Consider the following 22,291-nt stretch of genomic DNA (forward strand, 5'->3'; position numbering starts at 1 on the left):
AAGACAAAATCGACTATGTACTAAGTTAAGTAAATGTGAGTTCTTTATGACCGACATCATTTACTTGGGACACAAGATCACTCGAGATGGATTGAGCATTGACTATGACCGAGTTCACAAGGTTCTGGACTGACCTATACCGCGAACAGTTTCGTTCTTTGCTCGGTTTTGTAGTTTCTTCGGAAATATGTATGAGAGTACTCTCAGCTCACACTACCGATGACCGACTTATTGAAAGGTCGTGGACGTAAGTCAAATTAGCCTATCACTTGAAATAATGATTTGGATATGGCCTTCAGACTTTTGAAAGATAAAGTCAACGAAGCACCTATCTTAGCATTACCTGATCCTAGTCGGCCTTATGTTCTTGAAACTGATGCCAGTGACTATGCTATCGGGGCTACTTTATTTCAAGATGGTAGACCAATTGCTTTTGAAAGTAAAAAGCTAGACAACACTCAATCTCGTTGGCCAACCCTTGAGAAGGAGCTTTATGCTGTGATTCAAGCACTCAAGGTTTGGAGACATTATTTATATGGCTCCAAGTTTGTGGTATTGACTGATCATCAGTCAATCAAGTATGTGTGTGATGCGGATGATTTGAGAGGAAGGAAAGCTCGCTGGGCGGAGTTAATGCAAGATTTTGATTTTGAGATCCGTTATCGGAAAGGGTCCATGAATAGTATTGCAGATGCGCTTAGTCGAATTAGAGAGGTGAATACTTTGTCGTTCACCGAGATTTCTACTGACTTATTTAAATCATTGAGAGGGCTTTGCAAGACTAATAGCTATTTTGGTCCATTTTGGCAGAAGATCCAGGACGGGAGCTCATTGATTGACCAAGTCTCGATGACTGAGCAGTCTACCATTCAAGCTGCAAGAGGCCAGTGGATGATTCGGAATGGTTTACTATTCCATAATGACAAAATTTGTGTACCACAGATCCCGGACATTAAGTCCAAGATTCTTAAGGGGTGTCACGACGCCCTTTCTGCTGGACACCCTGGGATACACAGGACACTATCGTTAGTGAAACACACTTTTTATTGGCCAAAGATGAAAGGGTATGTAGAAGATTACGTTCTCAAGTGTCAAATTTGTCAGGCAAATAAAGCTGAACGCTTTAGACAGGCTGGGTTGTTGCATTCTTTGCAAATCCCAGGTAATAAATGGGAAAGTATTTCCATGGATTTTATTACCGGATTGCCAAGAACACAACAAGGCCACGATTCTATTTGGGTTGTGGTAGATCGCTTGACAAAAATGACTAGATTTTCACCGACCCGGAAGACTATTACAGCTATGCAATTAGCACGGCAGTTTATCGAGCAATTGTTTAGACTGTACACGTTACCGCAGGACATAGTCAGTGATAGGGACTCTAAGTTTACGAGTGATTTTTGGAAACTTGTTTTTGAGAAGTTGGAAACAACTTTCAATTTGAGTTCCTTAGATCATCCTCAATCTGATGGCCAAACTGAAAGAGTGAATCAGAATTTGGAGGACATGCTTCGAGCATATGTATCCAAAAGACAGAGTTCATGGGAGGATTATCTTCCTATGTTAGAATTTGCATATAATAGTACTAAGCATACGAGTACAGGTTTTAGTCCTTTCATGCTTATGTATGGTTTTCAACCTAGATCACCTGTTACAGTAGGATTCTCAGGACTTCAGCATGATGCAGCACGTAATTTTTTGCAAGATATGCAAGAAATGTTACACGTTGTGAAGGAATCTATTAGAACTGCTCAAGACCGAGACAGATTTTATTCTAATAGACATCATTCACCCAGAGAGTTCTCTGAAGGAACGATGGTGTATTTGCGAGTTCCGAAAGATTCCGAGACTTTACAGACAGATCGATCTCTGAAATTATTCCCTAGATACTGTGGACCGTTTCGTGTTACACGACGGATTGGTTTAGTTGCATCTGAATTGGATTTGCCTTCTCATGTGAAAGTTCATCCTGTACTTCATGTCAGTAGACTTAAGGAAGTACTGGGTGGAACAGATCAGTTAGTTACTCCTCAAGAAATTATAAATGTCGAGGACATGACATTTGTTCCGCACTAACCTGAAAAGATTCTTGGATTTCGTGAAAGAAGATTGCGTAATACACTTATCACGGAATACAAGATCAAGTGGAAGGACCGTGTTGAGGAGGACGCTACATGGGAGACATTGACTACTCTTCAGAGAGATTACCCTGGCTTTTTAGTGCTCAAGAGTGAGCTCTTAGAGGAAGGGGAGTATGTCATGTGCACAATGTGTATCTATCGTGTGCTACACACACGCAAGACTAGTTTTGAGGCTTGGGAAAGCTTGGAGCTAGGCAAGCTGATTGACGAGCTGAGTTAGGGATATACTAACGGGCGGGCACCCAAGTATGGACGCCCGATGACCGGCCAAGAGCCTATAAAAGGGTGGCCAAGGTTAGTTATTGGGATATAGAGAGTCTCGCCAGTTTGCGAGAGCTCTATGGTCTTGGAGCTTGGATCTAGTGCAGACGTGCACCTGCTTTATGCAGCCGAGGCTGGCAGCGATCTCGAGGCCCGCGAGAGTAGCTTCGTGGCGGTATGGGACGTCGTGAGGAGGAGATTGGTCGGTACGTCAACCTAGTTAGCTCAGCTCGTGGCTCGATGGGGACAACCAAGACTGTGGGCTCGCCCACGGCTGTCATGGTTGGGAGGTGAGTCAGGCCTGCACCCCCCTTGTTTGTTTGTTTGTTTGCAGGATTCCAGTCTCGTACCAAGAACGATCAGGAGATCCGTGGGGATTTGACAAGGAGTGCAAAGAGATGAGGATCAGATTACAGATTACAGAGAGAGGTGCTCATGGGTGTTACCACTCACACACAGTCACGGATTACCTTCCGGCACCTAGTGCGACGGAAGAAGAGGGCTTATCTTGCTCAGTTAGAGAGGGATTTGTATCAATTATTTATGAGTCAGGACTCGAGAGAGGCATGGAGACTATTCCATGAGCATTCACCATCACCAGCCATTACCTCCACAGAGATTTGGGGTGAGTATGCAGCATCCCTGTACACAGCACCAGGACAGCCACCCCTGCCAGACCCATCGGAGCCATGCCCAGAGACATGTGCTTTCTTTACTGCTGAGATGGTAAGGAAAGCTATTGACAGGATGAGGACTGGGAGAGCATATGATCATGATGGTTTGGTAGCAGAACACTTTATTCATGCCAGAGATATGCTTGCAGAGCTTATTACTATGATGTTTAACCGAGCCATGTGTGAGTAGATGGGCATAGAGAGAGGGCATACGTGCAACAGGGCAGGCAGGGTTCAAGAGAGGTTTCTCCACTCTTGACCATATCTTGACACTCATAGCTATTATTGAGGAGGGCAGATTATATGGCAGGAGGATTTATTGTTGCTTTGTGGATTTCCGCAAAGCTTTTGACACAGTACCGAGAGCCAGACTGATGCGCAGACTACAGGAGATGGGAGTGCGCACAGAGCTAATTTGGGAAATCATGGCTTTATACAGCACAGTTGTGGGGCAGGTACATACTACTCAGGGTATATCTGAGATGGTTCACTCCACTATTGGGGTGAAACAGGGCTGCCCCCTTTCTCCCACCTTATTTGGGATGTATGTGGATGAGGTTTCCGACTATGTAGAGCGGGAGGGTGACATAGGAGCACAGCTAGCAGGGACATGGATTCCGCTGTTATTTTATGCTGATAATATTGTGCTGATCTCTGATTCTCCAGAGGGGATGCAACGTCATTTGGATGCATTGCACACATTTGCACAGGACAGTGGATTGTCTGTTAACCTTGGTAAAACCAAGGTGATGGTGTTCAACACCACAGCACAGTGGATTAGGAGGTCAGTTAGTACCCACCTTTACATATGGTCAGGAGACAATGGAGTATACAGATGCATATACTTACCTTGGTGTGCTTTTTAGTGGCCCACTATTTTCCTTGAGGAGAGCAGTGGAGACCAGATTGACCAGAGCTTATGCAGCATTGGGGAGACTAGAGAGGATGTGTTCGCAGGTTCAGTTTAAGGAACCTCGAACAAAGCTCTGGCTCTTCGACACTTTGGTCACTTCAGCCACCATGCTGTATGGAGTGGAGATATGGGGACCCTCAGTGGATCACCACAACCGATCTGGTAGCACTGATGGATGGAGATGTATGGAGAGGCCCTTGGTTTCTATGATTTCCCGGATGATTAGGGCCAAGGCCTCCGTACCACATGATATTATACATGCAGAGATGGCTGCCCCCCCATTGGTAGTAGAGGCACTCACTCGATCAGTCTCATTTATACATAGCACTTAGGCTCTCCCTAGAGACAGATATGCTCGCTTAGCCTTGGAGTCTTCACGACAGTTGGCATCACAGGGAGACGGATCATGTTGGTATGCACAGATGACAACTTGGTTCCAACTGCATGGCCTTAGTATGGACAGGCTACCTCCATTTCAGTACTCCCCAATCTACTTGTCACAATCCACGGGCTATATGATGCACTCTCTTGAAGTCACTACAGAGAGGCAAGACCCTTGCGAATACTACTCTCCTACTCTTGGAAGCCAACCAATCTACTCTGCACTGCCTCTTGTAAAAGACTACTAATCTCGTGAAGGCCTGCATCAAGGGCTCTTGATGTTGCGCCTGAGTGAAAATCCAACCTTTCCCAAATCCCCTCTATCTTGCTGCAAATCTCTGGGTCCTATATGAGGCTAGCTGGAATACGGGTAGTCATTTGTCTGTCTTGCCTCCAGGGGTCATCCAGAAAAAGAATAATCTGAGCATGGTCGAAAAAAGTAGTGAGAGCCAATAAACCAATCATGCCGCCATGCCCACAAGCATAGTTTTTTCAAACGTCAATCAAACGTCAAACGCGAACGAGTATGAAAGTATGATACGAGTTTGATTCAAACCCTTGACCTGAATCAAACGCAACCCTAATTTTTTAGCATTTTTTAAACAAATCCATATTTACTTGAACATTAAAACATCATAACATGAAGCACCTCAAAACTAGCAATTGAATTGAAGCAAATGAAAATTGAAAATTGAAATGCGCATTGTGCACTGCGCAAAGTTCAAACTGCAGTGTCGACTCTAGAGTGACTAGTGTAGAGTCTAGACTCTAGAGAACAAAAGCCAGCTGATACAAAATGATAAAGCCAGGGGAAAAAACCCCTCCTAAAGAAGGTAAAAAGTGCCCTGGCAACTACAGAACTAAACAACAAGGAAGGAAGGGGAGATGGTCATGACTCATACAAACTAGACTCTACGCGAGTCTTCACCTAAATGAATCATGATAGATCATTCTCTGAAATAGAGTCATCCTCCCCTTCTTCCTCCTCCTCCTGATCATCATCATCATCATCGTCATCATCATCATCATCATCATCATGCTCACCAAGGGAACTGGTGCCAACGATATCACTTCTGCTTGCCCCCGTATGCGATAATGAGGCTACAACATCCTCTTGCTCCTCTTCTTGTGTCTCTTGCAATGCAAGAAATCTATCATCATCATTCTCCTTGTTAATCATTTCCAATGTGACCTCCATCTTTTCGTAGCCTCCTTGCTTGATCTTGTTGATAAGGCGAAGGTTGGTGTGAATGTATACAAGATGCTCTGTTCTTTTTGGAAGCAACTTGTTCCTTCTCTTTGTTTGGATAAGAGAGAATGTGCTCCAATTTCTCTCACATGGGGAGGCACAAGTCCCTTGTGAGAGCACCCTTATAGCCAGCTGTTGCAATTTGGGTGTCTGGGCCCCAAATGTTTCCCACCATTTGACAGCTTGATGCATTCTTTTCTCATCTCTAGCCACAGCACGAGCAAATGCACCTGCTTCGGACTTATAAGTGTCAAGTTCATCACATAGAACACCTTGCATATCCACATCATATTTTGTATATCTCTCCATGACAGTCATCCAACCTTCATGCACCTCTCTGTCACCACCAGGATTCTTAGCTCTCCAAATAGGATGCAAAACATAGGCTGCAGCATGTAAAGGTGAATGCATCATATCCCACCTATCCACACTAAGATTCTTAATGTCTTGCAGTTTATTTGCATCCACTCCTCCTACAACCTGCAGCTTCTCAACCATGCGATCTGTCATCTCATACATGAGACCCATGGTGGCGCCTTCTCTATCTGCAAGACGAAGGATCTTTAAAATAGGTGCACAAATTTTCACAATCACTTTAGCCTCCTGCCAAAAGCTTGCACCCAATATAATGTTAGCCACATCCAAGCCTTTCACGGTACGTGAGACCTTTTTCCTTGTCCAAGCTTCACTAACAACCATACGACGCAACCCATTGTAGCATCTGTCATCCAATAAATTCACCAGCATTATAAAAGAGTAAGCAAAGCGCGTCATCGATGGCTTCAATAATTCCTTTTTACTAAATTGACGATACAAAGCCAAGATTGTGTGCTTCCGTGTAACAAATGTCACAATTAGATTTGCTTGAGCCAAAATAGGAGCAATCCATTGAAGCTTGCCAAAATCTTCCAACAATAGATCCAAACAATGACAAGTGCATCTAGTGAAGAAGATGTTAGGCCACTCTTGCTCGATCAAATCACCAGCCCGCAAACAATTTGAGGCATTATCCATACACACCTGCACTACATAATCGGGGCCAATATCAAGGATTACATCTTTCAAGATGCCAAAAATATACTCGCCACTTGCAACATTTGATGCATGTACATCGACACTACCATGAGAAGCCTCTCCCAAATCAGATACGCATGCATCAATGTTTGCCATGGAGTCTTGCACTCCACCCACATGCAATCTGCGACATACATCTTTTACATTTTGGGGTGCAGCATTACATTTTCCCACACCATGACCTGATAAACCAAGAATATGTGCCCTTATTCGCGATGGACCACCATCCCAAGTGTGCCCACAATATTTGCATCTACATGTAGTCTGGCCTTTTTCAGTTGTTTTCAAAATGGACACATGCTCCCATTCAGCTTTGCGCTTTCGTCCCATTTGCACAAGTTAAAACCCTGTTACCAACTTACCTGTATATTCGTCCCGAGTCCCGACTCCCACCTGCTGAGTCCCACTAGTGGAAGGTGCTTGCTGCTGCTTGCTGGCGAGTGGCAGTGCTGGGCCTTCAAATTTCAGTAGAGAAAGACTGCTGCTCGAGAATCGATGGGCTGTGTGCACTGTGTGCAGGGCTGACTCAGCCTGCTGTGCCTGCACAGTCACGCAAGAGAGAGAGATGGGCTGTGTGCACTGTGCAGGGCTGCCTCAGCCTGCTGTGCCTGCACAATCACGCAAGAGAGAGAGATGGGCTGCCCGGCTGTGTGCACTGTGCAGGGCTGCCTCAACCTGCTGTGCCTGCACAGTCGAGCAAGAGAGAGACTCGAGAGAGTCTAGACTCAAGACACGATGGGCGGGCAGATTCGTCACTCGAGAGAGAGTGGGCGCAACTTGCAAGAGAGATACGCTCGACTCCCTTGACACGATGGGCGGGGCGAAATAGAGAGAGACGGTGGGCGGGGGCGCAAGAGATGCGATGGGCGACGAAGCGTTAAAAAAAACCCCCAAAAAAGTCCACGTTTGAAATTTTTTTCAAACGTTTTTTTTTTCAAACGTTTGTAAACGTTTGCTTCGCGTATCAAACGCGTTTGAATGCAACTATGCCCACAAGCCCACTCGTCGACATAGAACCGATCTGTAACATGCGGAAGCTTCGGGGGAGATCGGTAAGTTCAATGCTCAGAAATCAGCACACTTGTCGCGATGAAATTAACGCGCAAAATTGAATGTAGATGTGCAGAAAAATAGAGAGAGAAAGAAAGAAAGAAAGAAAGATTTTATTAACGTCTTCCAAAAGACCGAACTCGGCCTATGAGACAAATCGGAGTACATGTATGGGGTATCCTCTGTCATCCCAACAAAATGAAAAAGTACTGAATAAAAAAGCTGAATCTGGGTGTGCAGGGGATGGAGGGAGAGAGGGAGAGGAGGACACAGTATTGGGTCCCGAAATGCATGTGTAGAAACCAGTGAATCTTAAAGAAACACTCGCACACCCACAAGCACGACACCAGCACTAGGTGCCAACAGCTAGAAGCAATTCTCTCTCTGTGCCCTCAGTACAACCAGGTCAGTAACTTGGCACTGATCTCCTCTTAATCTGCTGACTCTTATGCTGATTTAAAAGTCTCTGAAGATGCTCCTATTTGCTATAGTTTTTGGGCTGGTTCTGGACTGCTCTGCAGTCCAGACTCCAATCTTTTGTTGCTTACTGCTTCTGTAGAGGGCAGAGGCTGAAGAGGCTGCTGATAAGGAATGGGGCCTATATTTAATTTTCTTCCACCCTACAACTGCTGGTTGACCAGTCTTTTAAAAGAAACTAAGAAATATGATTAAAGTCACTAAACTATTCACACTATGACTAAAATGTGCCCAACCCTAAGACACTTGGCCAGAGTGGAACATGCTTGGACCTGTCCATACATCAACAACCTGATTCTTGCCCAAAATACATACCCATACTATGCTCCTTTGTTCCGTGCGTGACATCTAATGGACATGTTGCCTCTGGGCATTGATATCTCCCATCATAAGCAACCTGATGTCTCTCTGAACTCTCTATTTTTCAAAAGCTCCTCAATAAAAACCTTCTATTCATCTCATGTTCAACTATCATAAGCTTTGCTAACTTCCTTCACTAAGGAGTTTGCTAAAGTTTACTACCCTTGACATGACTTCTACAAAGATCACTTCAGTTCTTGTATCAAGTTTTGGCAGGATTATTTACTACCTACCTTGTCTTATAAGAATGCTCTTTAATTTCAAGGTTGGTCGTTACCACACTATTCCACCTGTAGTGAATAAATGATACAAAAAGCAAGCGAGCATCTATACATGTGCATCTACATGTGTGGATGGGTTCTTTTTCCCTTTCCAAAATCAAATGTACCTTGCTTCAAAGTTTCCAGGCTGAAGTTGCTGAACAGATGCACAAACTCTCCAAACAACCCATGGAGGCAGAACACCTCCTTTGATTTCTAACACAAAAGTTGTGTTCATGGAAGGTTCGATAGTTTGCTTATGGGTGCCTTCAAACAGTTCTTTACTCTCACATGTCTCTACAGGTCGCTGTAATTGCTTGCAAACTACCTGTATGAGAACCGGAGCTTAATAAAACCAAATAAACTTAAGGAGAGAAATTTGGAGAGTGAAACAAATAACCTATATGAGAACCAGAGCTTAATAAAACCACATAAAACATAAGGACAGAAAAGAATGAAATAATTTTGGGTACTCCAGGAGAGGCATCACCTCTGGCATGACAAGAGCAGCATTCTGAAAGGAGACTGGTGAATAAAGCACAGGAACATCTGTCCCAGTTGTGGAGCTTAGCAGAGATCTGCAACAGAGTATTATCAAAAGCAACAATTTCCAGGAATTAGAAGATCTGTATAGCCAGGTCGACTTACAAGCAATAGTGAATAAGTTAACTTGAAGCATCACTCTAAACTATTTCTGATATTGACAGTGACATATGAAGGTGCCCAAGCAATGAGACCTGTGGTTTAACAGAAAATCATACAGCCCATGTACACTCTTGTGCCCATTAAATGCCAGGACAGATTGAGGGCTGTTATCCACTGCAATCATAGAATCAACCAATCTTGTCTGCAAGGGGCATGATATGGGATACATGTCAAAAGAAATTAACTCTCTCTCTCTCTCTCTCTCTCTCTCTCTCTCTCTCTCTCTCTCTCTCTATATATATATATATATATATATATTCCACTCACCTCCATAGCATACCCCCCCCCCTCACTATATTCACACCCTATAAGGGTTTCTGTTTACCTTCCATTTCCAGTTTCATTTTCTAGGTGCCAGTAGTATCATCTTTATTTTTCATTTTCTGGGTTTTTTTATCCAGACATTGTATCAGATCCACCATGATGTAACTTTTGGTCTCATAGGTCATTATGGCCTTTTGAAGACGTTAATACAACATTTCATTTCTCTCTCTCTCTCGTAATAGAAGATATATTACCAAAATTACTTTACAAATGGCCACATGGCCGCCATGTGATGTACTAGCTTTCCCTCACTAATTACTCCGAACCAGAAGTGAGTTTTCCTTTTCATATTAACTGATGCTTGACCACACTGTCCATCCCATGGCCGTCGTGCCCATGCCCACCTGCTTGTTGTCCAGAGGGAAAAACACAGGGTCGCAACAACTAGCATGCACCATAGGAACACCTTCCCTTGTTCTCGATGTGGAAGGCGGCCGACGCTAGATTGATGAGGGGATATGCAGCCCTTGGCTCACTAGAGAGGCAATGCTCACAAATACAGTTTCAAGAGCCGAGGAGGACGAAGCTTTGGCTATTTGATACTCTAGTTACACCTGCACTATTGTATGGTGCCCCCATCTGGAGACAGAGGAGAGAGCCGGCCGAGACAGATACAGAGGAGGTATATGATGGGTGGAAGCCGATGGAGAGGCCCTTAGTGGCAATGATCTCACACATGATTAGGAGTAAACCATCAGTGCCACATGAGATTGTGCGGGCAGAGATGGGGGCTGCACCCATAGTGACAGAGGCTCTATTCTAGACAGTGACATACTGGCATAGGCTATGGCAACTTCCACTTGATAGATACCCCCGGCTAGCCTTGGAGTCCTCGAGACATTTGACACTTGAGGGAGATACAAAGTGCTGGTGTGCACAGGTAGGCACTTGATTTGGCATGCATGGTATGCAATTGGAGGCACTCCCCCCCTTCCAGTACAGCATAGAGGCCCCGTCATTTGCTCTCAGCCGCACAGAATGGAACAAGGTTATCAAGAAGGACATTGTCAGACTGGATACTCAGAGGACATGGAGTTCACCTAGTCGTCCATTGGGAACAAAGATGGCCTTCTACAGAGATCACCTTCTATGCGTGACAAACGATGGGTTCATCATCCATCCACGCTACATGGACATACACCTGTCCTTTGGGGTGAGATGTGTGATCGGCCAGATCCGCACCTCGTCCCACCAACTGAGAGAGGAAACTGCCAGATATGGGCCTAAGGCGGCTGCACCAGAGGACAGGATATGCCAGCTCTATCACACAGAGCCCGAGACAGAGGACCATTACATATGCCGATGCCCCGTGTACTATGAGATTCGGGGGAGGTTCCACTACCTCTTCCGAGCTCGATTCGAACCACTTTCCAAGATCATGGACTTCCCAGATCAAAGATGCCTAGGACTTTTTCTTCTAGAGCTCCGTAGACACAGGGAGTCCTTGGTGCGATCCAGATCAACTGTACTTGTTCAAGGACCAGCACAGAGAGCTCTCACTGACTTCTTCCATACTAGCACTCCGAGAGCCGATCATCCTACAGTTTGCAGGAGAGACGGAGAGGGCCACCTTCATGAGGAAGAGGATCATACTATGGGGTTTAGAGGGAGCTCCTATTTTCTTGGATGATGATCTCACGAGGATACAGCTTGAGCATAGGAGAGCTTGCATGCCACGAGTCTTACACGCGAGGAGAGAAGGCAAGAAGGCCTTCTATCAAGATGGTCGGGTCATCATTGATGGCCAACCCATGGATTAGCGGCTTGGGGCCTATGGGACACAGACCAGGCCATTGACAGAGATACACATGGCAGTATGGAACTGTAATGGTTCAATATGGGTGCAGCCTAGACGACTGGAGCATGTTATGGTGGGGAGAGACATCATACTTCTCACAGAGACACATCAAAGCCCAGAGAGAGGGCTACCTCGAGTAGAGGGATTCCAGTGGGAGTCAGCATACAGGATGACCACACGCCAGGGTACCTTGAGAGGGTCGGGGGGGGGGGGGGGGGGGGGGGGGTAGCAATTCTATTCAGACGGGAGCTACAAGGCAGACTAAGAGTGGTAGCACAGGATCCAGAGGCCACATACATGTGGATCAGCTTACAGCTCTCACAGGACAAGGTTATATACATAGCTCTATGTTACTTTTCTCCATCAAGATCCTCCTATGTCATTACAGAGGACATGCCACAGGAGGAGGAGACAGGAGCCTCGCCATACACTTGTCTGTCAGAGGAGATTATGCATTATTCTACACTAGGGGAAGTATTTCTTACGGGCGACTTCAATGCCCACACACAGAGCAGACAGTGTGAGGTGTATGACTATGATGACATGGAGATCCTCCACCCTGTGGATCGAGTGGAGATAGGGGCTAGTCGGGCATCAGAGAACACTGGACCACACAGAGGACATTATGGGGACCACTTACTAGAGTTGGGAGCCAAGCATCGTCTCGTTATTTATAACGGGATGCTACAGTGGCCGCGATAAAGAGGGCTGACATGCTTCCCACATCGGGGTCATACACGGACCGGAGGCAAGGTTGTAGACTACATTATGGAGTCTTTGGAGGCATCAGAGCTTGTCACCTCATTCTCCATTCCACCTCGTCCTATTGGGGCAGATCATACATACTTGGCATTTTCACTAGCCGGATCACCGATATCACCAACCCCCCACATATCGACGCTGTGAGGCAGCTCAGGAACACAAGAAGGCCACTATAGCTCGCCTACTCACCACCTTCAGAACACTCACAAGCACAAGGGGCACCACCAACTTCTCTAGCTGGAAAGAAAAATCTCTCTCTCTCTCTCTACCACCCAGAGATACCCAAAGAAAGGCAGTTTCAACAGCTCACATATTTCATTATAAAAGCCTTTTCTCTGTCAGCAAGGCTAAGCCACTCACATATCATCAACACAAACCCTGTTGTCCATTTACAAGGGGTTACATAAATTTTATCAATTTATAAGCTTCAACCCACTCTTCCTCGCACTCTCCTTTATCACACATTCAAAGCAAACAACTCACACACACACTGTCCACAGCTTCTCTTGGTCTCACACCAAAGGCCTCAAAACAAGACGGCCACCTCCCAGTAGAAAGCCAGCAGCTGCACCATAGTCTCACAGTTGCCAGAGGCAGCTCCTTTGCTCTGCTTCAATCACCACAGCCTTCTTGAGACGGTTCCTTTCACGCAGTCAGCCCTCTCTGGCGCCAGCAACTTCAAACGTGGCCTACCAGCTTCACTGTCCTGCACTCCAAAAGCGGTCACCTTCCACACGTCGGTGTCCCCCGCCCGTCTTCAACAGCCACAGCTAGCCCAAACAAAACCTTACCATCACCCTTATCTGCAACAGTACCAAGGCGGCTCTCTCTACTCTGTTTCCAGCCGCAGCCACACTAACCAGGCGCTCCCACTAACTCTCATGCACTGCCCACCGGCTGCTCACCACACTTCAAAGCCAATCGCCAGCCCCATGGCCGGCCAGCCAGCTCTCTGTGCTCAGCTCTTCACACCTGGGCGGCTACCACGCTCTTTGTCCGTCCCTGCAGCTCTTCTTTTTGGACTCGCCAGCTCCCCAGAAAGTCGGTCCTTTTCCCTCTGTACCAAGTAGCTTCTCTCTGTCTTTACACCCCCGACTCCTCAGCTCCAAGCGGCCACCCAACCTTCGTCTCTTCAGACCCACCAGCCAAGCCAGCTCCCACGCGGCGGCTGCCTTCTTGTGCGACTGTCCCTCTCCTGTACGATCACCAGCCCGTCTCCAGCACCACAGCAAGGCCCCCTCAAGCACCCTTGGCTGTTGTGTCTCTTCTTTTCGTCTACAGCAGCTGTAGTGCCGCTCATATCTGCAACGCCTCAGTAAGGCGCTTCACACACGGCTCCCTTCTCACAAGCTTTCGAAGCGGACCACTTCTTCCAGCGCTACGCCTTCCCTGGCGTCTCTCTTTTGCAGCGCCTCACACACCAGGCAACTACGAGGCCACTCCTTGCACCAGTCTACGAGCCTCTCTACGTACCCAGAGCAAAACAATCCCACTTCACAGGCTCCGGCTCTTTTTCTACTCGGCGACCCTCTGCAGCGCCTTCTTACCCGGCGATTCTCTTCTTCTTTTTGAGGCGACCCGGTCCCCCTACCTTTAAAGCGGCCATCACCTTCTCTCGCATCTTCGCCAGCTTCCAGACCTTCAAGCTGGCAGCCCATAAGGCCTCCACGTGGTCCCTTAATAGGGTGGCCACCTTGTATTATATTTTTTATTATTTTTAAAGCTTCAAAGATAGCCATACAATGCTCTTTCATCACCTTGCCTCAAGTTCACGTGCAACATCCACGACTTTCCAAAATTATGCAAGATCTGCCCACAGCCTCGTTATCAGCTACATCAACTTACCAATCATGAGTTGCCATTCAGTCTCGGTGCCATGCATTTAGTAACCACCCGCTCACCATATGTTGCAATAAACTTCCAGATCTCCAGTGTTTGTTCCCTTAAAAAAAAGGCGTGCTTATACCAGCTCACAACAAAACCACTCAGCCTGTACATTTGCCAAGGCATTCAGGGCAAAGTTTTATTGCACCCATGCGTCTGATATGTACACGGACTCAAAACACCTTTACAGAAAAATGCCTGACATACTTTGCCCAACCCCCAGCCTGCTGAATCATTCATGATCAGCAGTAAAAAGCATTTCAAGACCTAAATCCATATCCAAAAACTGCCCTTCATCTGAAATCACATCTTCTGACATTGCATCCCGCACAATCACCATCAAACGTGCATAATACTTCTTCAGCCTGTATCCATTTACCCTGGAAGCATGTAAAGTCCCATCTAAATCTGCCAATTGATAGGTACCATTTGCAAATCCTTGCATCACCAAGAAAGGTCCCTCTCACTTAATTTGAAACTTCTTATGAAAGGAATTATCCAGCCTGCTGTTATAACGTAATACCAAATCATCCTTCATAATTCCTTTGCTTTTAATTTTCTTGTTGAACTTCTCTAACGTCCTTGCCTGCATATCTTCATAATGCTTCAAAGCATTATCCCTGTTCAGCTGTGCTTCTTGTAAATATAACAGCCGCTCTTTAAGGGCATCTTTAGGCTCTTCCAAAAGCTTTTCCAACATTTTCACAGCTGATATCTCCACCTCAATAGACAATAAGGCTTCTTTCCCATTAACAAGATGAAATGGAGTGAAACCCGTACCAGTCTTAATTGTTGTCCTGTATGCCCACAAGACAACAGGCAACTCCAGATCCCAATTCTTGCCTTGTTGCTCTGTCACCTTAGATAAAATCTTGATCAATTCACCATTGAAACGCTCATTAGGGCCATTACACTGTGGATAGTAAGGTGTGGTAAAACTGCGACTGATCTTCATTTTTGTACACAAATAATCCATAAGCACTGCTCTGAAACCTGGACCCTGATCAGAAAGCAATTCCAATGGCACACCAAATTTACAGCAAATATCCTGATATACAAACTTTGCCACCTCCTTAGCAGTAATTTGTTTCACTGCCTTTGCTTCTGCCCATCTAGAAAGGTAATCAACTGCAGTCAAGATGTAGCACTTCCCTCGGCTAGTAATAGACAATGGTCCCACAGCATCAATTCCCCATTTTTCAAAAACATCATAAGCAAGAATTGTCTTCCTCATTTCAGGCTTTAATATCCGTCTACTGTGAGCTTGGCATTGTTTGCATGACCTGCACCAATGATTAACATCCTTATGTACACTTGGCCATACATAACCTTCCTGCAATACCTTATGCAAGGTAATCTTTGAGGCAAAATGTCCACCGCATGCTCCTTCATGATTTTCCTTAAGAATTTTGTAGATTTCTTCCTTCCAAGGTACCCGTCGCATTATCAAATCAATTCCTTTCAAATACAAAGCATCACCAACCATCACATACCTTACAGCTTTCCTGATGAAACCATATTTTTTTGATTTGTTAATACCATTAGGAATCATCCCTGTTAACAAAAACTCCTCAACATCCTGTAAATTCTCCCTGCCACAATAAAATGGTTCATGAGCTTTAAGAACAAAAACTTCACCAATCATTCCCTGGGCTGCTTCATGAGCCTCCTCATTATAGCCTCGATCCACATGCTTTAGACTCCAAGCTTCAAATTCCTTCAACAAACCTTTAATCTTGAAACACATTTCTTTGAGTAACATATTCTTTGACTTCCAAACTCCCAATACCTATTTTACCACAAGCAATGCATCTCCTCGAATGCGAATCCTGTGTACACCATGCTTCAAACATATTTGCAATCCAACTTCCAAAGTCAGATATTCTGCTTCATTGTTGCTATGTGCATCCACCTTAACACCCTTTTTAAAAACAAGGCAACCCTGTGGATCATAAAGCACCAAACCTCCTGAGGCTGCATCATGGCTTTTCCTGTAAGAACCATCAAAATATAATAAGTGTGCATTCACCAACTCAGCCGCATCCTCAACTGGCTTCTTGATGGTTTCCTCCTTTATAAGAAGAGGACTCTCCTTATATGTCAGTAGATCAGCTAAGGTAGCCCTGGTACTCTCTTCCACCAAGAATGAGAAGGTAAACTCCTGCAACTCAATCACCCACTTCATCATAGCCTTGGATAAATTTGTGCCATTTATCAACTGAGGCAAAAAAGTGTAGCTCGTCAGAAACACTAAGGGGCGAGGCAACAAGTAATGGCGGAACCGCCTACATGCATATAGTACACTAACCATAACAAGTTCCACCTCTGATAACAACCTTTCTCTAGCAAGTTTCACTCTGCTAGCGCAGTAGACTGGTTGCATATAATGTGATTCTTTCCCCTTTTGTAACAACATAGCTCCAATTGCATCTTCACCTACTGAAGGGTTAACATAAAATACCTGTTCCCAATTAGGCGCCTGCATTGTAGGAATAGCTCCCAACACCTCTTTCACTTTCTGAAAAACTACCTCACACTCTTCCGTACAATGCAAAGGATCATGCTTTGCTACTTGCTGCAAAAGATATAACAACTGTGAAGATAAAGAGATGAATCGAGCCATATACTTCACCTTTTGCACAAAAGTAGCCAGTTGCCTTGTATTCTTTGGTGTAGGAAGAAGAAGAAGAGACTTGACTTTATCAGGATCTGGATCAATACCATTCTCTGAAACAACATGGCCCAAGAGCTTCACCCTTGGTTGAGCCAAAAAACACTTTTTTGGATTTAATTGACCACCACACTCATCATAACGCTGAAAAACTGTAGCCAGCCTATCACAATGCTCTTGCCTGGAGCTGTATATACAAAAATCATCAATAAAATCCTTCACAAACTTGTTCAAAAAAGGAGATAATACCCAATTTGCCCTTTTCTGATAGTAGGCTGGCTCATTCATCAATCTAAAAAGAACTTTGTAGCAGAAACACCCCCACGGTGTAATGAAAGTCGTTTTGCGCTGATCTTCTTCTGCAATCTTTAACTGAAAATAACCTGAAAACCCATCACAAACACTATACCTTTCATATCCAACTACAGTATCCAAGATCTCATCCAAAAAAGGTAGGGGGTAAGAATCCTTTTTTGTAGCAGCATTCAAAGGCTTGAAATCCACACATATACGCCACCTGCGATCCTTCTTTGGACTCACCACCGTAGGACTTACCCACTCAGCTGTGTCCACTGGTGTAATGAAACCTGCACTCAACAGCTTATCAACTTCCTCTCTGAGGGCCTACATTTGTTCTCGTCCCATCCTGCGAAGCTTTTGCCTAACTGTTTTTACACCTTCTTTCAATTCAATCTTCAAATCTGGCCCTTTAAATCCTCGAATCTCCCTATAAGAGGTGATGAACAATTCTGAAAAATGAGACAGCATATTAACATATCTAACCTTTTCTCCACTCGAGAGATCCGGACTCAGCATTCCTTCAATCAGCTCCTGCTTCTTCTTCACTTCTATCTTTGGCTACAATAATTCCTCGATCACTTCATACGATCCCAAGGTATCTTCTCCCTCAGCACCCACTTCATGCATTTCTTTATCTTCATTACCTTCTTGCTCTGATATTAGGAAAGCCACATCTGCCTCTTCTCCACTAGAAGCAGTGGTCGATGAATCCATCTCTGATTCAGAAGTAGTGGTGATAGTTTCCTCTTCACTCGAATCCTGTGGCCTCTCCCACACATCATCCAAAGATCTCCTACTATGCATCTCAAAAGATTTTTTATTACCCTGCTTATTATGCAAAGAAATGGTCCCATACCTCCAGTCCTGTATTGCACCCACCACTCGCAACCAGGGGTCGTCCAAGAATAATTGGAAAAGCACCAAGACCCGCAAGCATCACATGAAAATCTACAGTAGCTTTGATATTAAAAGCTTCAATTTCCAAATCCTTTATCATACCAAGACATTTTACCTTTTGATGATTAGCCATCCTGATTCGAAAACCAGAAACCCCAGACACTCTCAAGCCTGACTGCTCCACACATGATTGGGTGCTCCTCCATCTATATAGGACTGACCAAGGTTCCTACCTTTACTCCACACCTCCACAATAGGCCAAATATCTGGAAGCTCTTCTAAAGATAGTACTTTGACTGACCTCTTCTCTGACTCCTTTTCCATTGGATTCACACAAGTCCCTTCCATTGCCTTCTCAATTTTGGCACCATCTCCACCAACTGCCCAAAGGTGATGTTTGCCTTCCTGTTAACCAAATCAGATTTCAAATCATAGCTGGTTTGCCCATCCCCCAGTGGGAAGTCTGACACCTCGAACCTTCTACGAGGCTTCCGTTTCCTTTTGGCTTTCACATCTTCTCCTTCCTGCTGCTTCCTCTTCTTACGACTGGGTCCAACCACCCCCTTTCCTTCTCTTTCATCCGTTGTGCGCTTGCCAATAGGCATCACATCCCCTTCTTCTCTCACCTTTGCCTTCCCCTTCTCCTCAGCTGTGATTCCACTGGGGCCTACTTGATCCCTGATATCAATACCATAATCATTTGACCTGTCAGGTAACTGTGAAGGTAGTGGGTACATATCACCACCCATTCGTTGAGGCTTATCACAATCTGTACTCAGATGACCAAGCTCACCACAGTTCCAGCATGTAAGGATGAAACGACGGCCCCTACCCTCACCACGTCCATACCCTGCTTGTCCATCTCCCCCTTCATGATTATTGCCTCTGCCTCTACCACATCCACCACCTGTACTTCCCATTAAATTTAAGCTCAAATTCTTCATAAGATCAACCATCTGTTTCATATCCTGTCGCAATCCCTCATCAGAACCTGCAAGAACCATAGGTACTCCTTGACTAGCTTGTGGCACCATCTGCATAGCTTGGGCTTCAGTGGGCTTCATCCTCTCAATCACTGCATTCATGGGTGTAGCCTCCACTCTACGGATCTCCGGCTGTGCTACAACTGGAATCATCCCCAGCTGATTCATCCGTTGCAACTTCCAATCCTTTGATTTAGCAATTTTCACCGCATCCTCATAAGACCTGGGCTTCTTCAATTCCACTTTCCAACGAATACTCCTCTTAAGCCCGGCTACAAACTTGTTCTTCTTCATCATGTCAGGAGATACCTGGTCTTCCCCTAAAGCCCTGCATAAAGTTTCCCACAACAAAGAGAATTTCTTGACATAATCATCAATTGATTCCAACTCACCTTGTGTCAGAGCTTGCACCTCATGCCAAACCTTGTCGGGGTCTTCTACCTTCTTGAACCTGTTGCTGAGTGCTGTCTTTAATCCATTTTCAGTCATATCAAGATGTGGAACAGCAACCCTCAATGACTCCTCATAAGCTCTGTACCAGGTCCTTGCATCCCCTTTCAAGCAAATGCTCAGTAGCCGCAACACCTGTACCGACTCATTGATGTGGTTGCTTATGCATGCAACCTCCATCCTTTCCAAGAAATCTGCCACGTCCTCATTAGGGCTACCATAAAACTCTGGATAAGACATCATTTTAACCCCCAAACTTCACCTCAAATCCCAAGAAAGCACCTTCCCTGAAACTCTCAACTCCTAGGGCACACACCCTAGTAAACTGAAGAAAATAACAAAGCAATCCTCAGTCAAACAATGCCAGAGCAACTCCTCAGTGGGGGCACCAGAGAGATGTGAGGCAGCTCAGGAACACAAGAAGGCCACTATAGCTCGCCGACTCACCACCTTCGGAACACTCACAAGCACAAGGAGCACCACCAGCTTCTCTAGCTGGAAAGAAAAATCTCTCTCTCTCTCTACCACCCAAAGATACCCAAAGAAAGGCAGTTTCAACAGCTCACATATTTCATTATAAAAGCCTTTTCTCTGTCAGCAAGGCTAAGCCACTCACATATCATCAACACAAACCCTGTTGTCCATTTACAAGGGGTTACATAAATTTTATCAATTCATAAGCTTCAACCCACTCTTCCTCGCACTCTCCTTTATCACACATTCACAGCAAACAACTCACACACACACTGTCCACAGCTTCTCTTGGTGTCACACCAGAGGCCTCAAAACAAGACGGCCACCTCCCAGTAGAAAGCCAGCAGCTGCACCATAGTCTCACAGTTGCCAGAGGCAGCTCCTTTGCTCTGCTTCAGTCACCACAGCCTTCTTGAGACGGTTCCTTTCACGTAGTCAGCCCTCTCTGGCGCCAGCAACTTCAAACGTGGCCTACCAGCTTCACTGTCCTGCACTCCAAAAGCGGTCACCTTCCACACGTCGGTGTCCCCCGCCCGTCTTCAACAGCCATAGCTAGCCCAAAACAAAACCTTACCATCACCCTTATCTGCAACAGTACCAAGGCGGCTCTCTCTACTCTGTTTCCAGCCGCAGCCACACTAACCAGGCGCTCCCACTAACTCTCATGCACTGCCCACCGGCTGCTCACCACACTTCAAAGCCAGTCGCCAATCCCATGGCCGGCCAGCCAGCTCTCTGTGCTCAGCTCTTCACACCTGGGCGGCTACCACGCTCTTTGTCCGTCCCTGCAGCTCTTCTTTTTGGACTCGCCAGCTCCCCAGGAAGTCGGTCCTTTTTCCTCTGTACCAGGCAGCTTCTCTCTGTCTTTACACCCCCGACTCCTCAGCTCCATGCGACCACCCAACCTTCGTCTCTTCAGACCCACCAGCCAAGCCTGCTCCTACGCGGCGGCTACCTTCTTGTGCGACTGTCCCTCTCCTGTACGATCACCAGCCCGTCTCCAGCGCCACAGCAAGGCCCCCTCAAGCACCCTTGGCTGTTGTGTCTCTTCTTTTCGTCTACAGCAGCTGTAGTGCCGCTGATATCTGCAACGCCTCAGTAAGGCGCTTCACACACGGCTCCCTTCTCACAAGCTTTCGAAGCGGACCACTTCTTCCAGCGCTACGCCTTCCCTGGCATCTCTCTTTTGCAGCGCCTCACACACCAGGCAGCTACGAGGCCACTCCTTGCACCAGTCTACCAACCTCTCTGCGTACCCAAAGCAAAACGATCCCACTTCACAGGCTCCGGCTCTTTTTCTACTCGGCGACCCTCTGCAGCGCCTTCTTACCCGGCGATTCTCTTCTTCTTTTTGAGGCAACCCGGTCCCCCTACCTTCAAAGCGGCCATCACCTTCTCTCGCATCTTCGCCAGCTTCCAGACCTTCGAGCTGGCAGCCCATAAGGCCTCCACGTGGTCCCTTAATAGGGTGGCCACCTTGTATTATATTTTTTATTATTTTTAAAGCTTCAAAGATAGCCATACAATGCTCTTTCATCACCTTGCCTCAAGTTCACGTGCAACGTCCACGACTTTCCAAAATTATGCAAGATCTGCCCACAGCCTCGTTATCAGCTACATCAACTTACCAATCATGAGTTGGCATTCAGTCTCGGTGCCATGCATTTAGTAACCACCCGCTCACCATATGTTGCAATAAACTTCCAGATCTCCAGCGTTTGTTCCCTTAAAAAAAACACGTGCTTATACCAGCTCACAACAAAACCACTCAACCTGTACATTTGCCAGGACATTCAGGGCAAAGTTTTATTGCACCCATGCGTCCCATATGTACACGGACTTAAAACACCTTTACAGAAAAATGCCTGACAACGCCACACACTACCATCTACTTCACACATGACATGGCAGACATATACACTGGCAGAGTAGAGGATGAGCTCTTACTCATGGATCCCCTGGCACCTATGGATACTGTGACACGAAGTTGGGGTTTGGACTTCAGTCACTTCTCAGAATCAAAACACACTTGTATGAAACCTCACAGCCTCCTCACCTCCCTTTCTCTCCCTAGGTTAAGATAAAGATATACACATCAAAGGTGAGATCATAATTCATGGAAGGAAAGATGAAAGGCTCAGGAGAAGCAAGAATTTCTGCTAGTCTTGCAGCTCCAAACAAGAGGGCGATTCTTTGTTGGAAG

General features: G+C 45.8%; 1 protein-coding gene across 1 annotated transcript in view; it reads right to left on the bottom strand.

Annotated features, from left to right (window-relative positions):
• LOC147613331 (downstream neighbor of Son) overlaps positions 1–22,291 on the bottom strand; it is an 81,041-nt gene that overhangs the window by 25,699 nt on the left and 33,051 nt on the right. Inside the window, 3 exon segments of the mRNA XM_086782628.1 lie at positions 8,969–9,168; positions 9,331–9,418; positions 9,578–9,687. Coding sequence (XP_086638754.1) covers positions 8,969–9,168; positions 9,331–9,418; positions 9,578–9,687 — 398 coding nt within the window.

This window comes from Cibotium barometz, chromosome 44 (genome assembly GCF_041138505.1).
Source record: "Cibotium barometz isolate CiBa-2024 chromosome 44, ASM4113850v1, whole genome shotgun sequence".
NCBI classification, from domain to species: domain Eukaryota; kingdom Viridiplantae; phylum Streptophyta; class Polypodiopsida; order Cyatheales; family Cibotiaceae; genus Cibotium; species Cibotium barometz.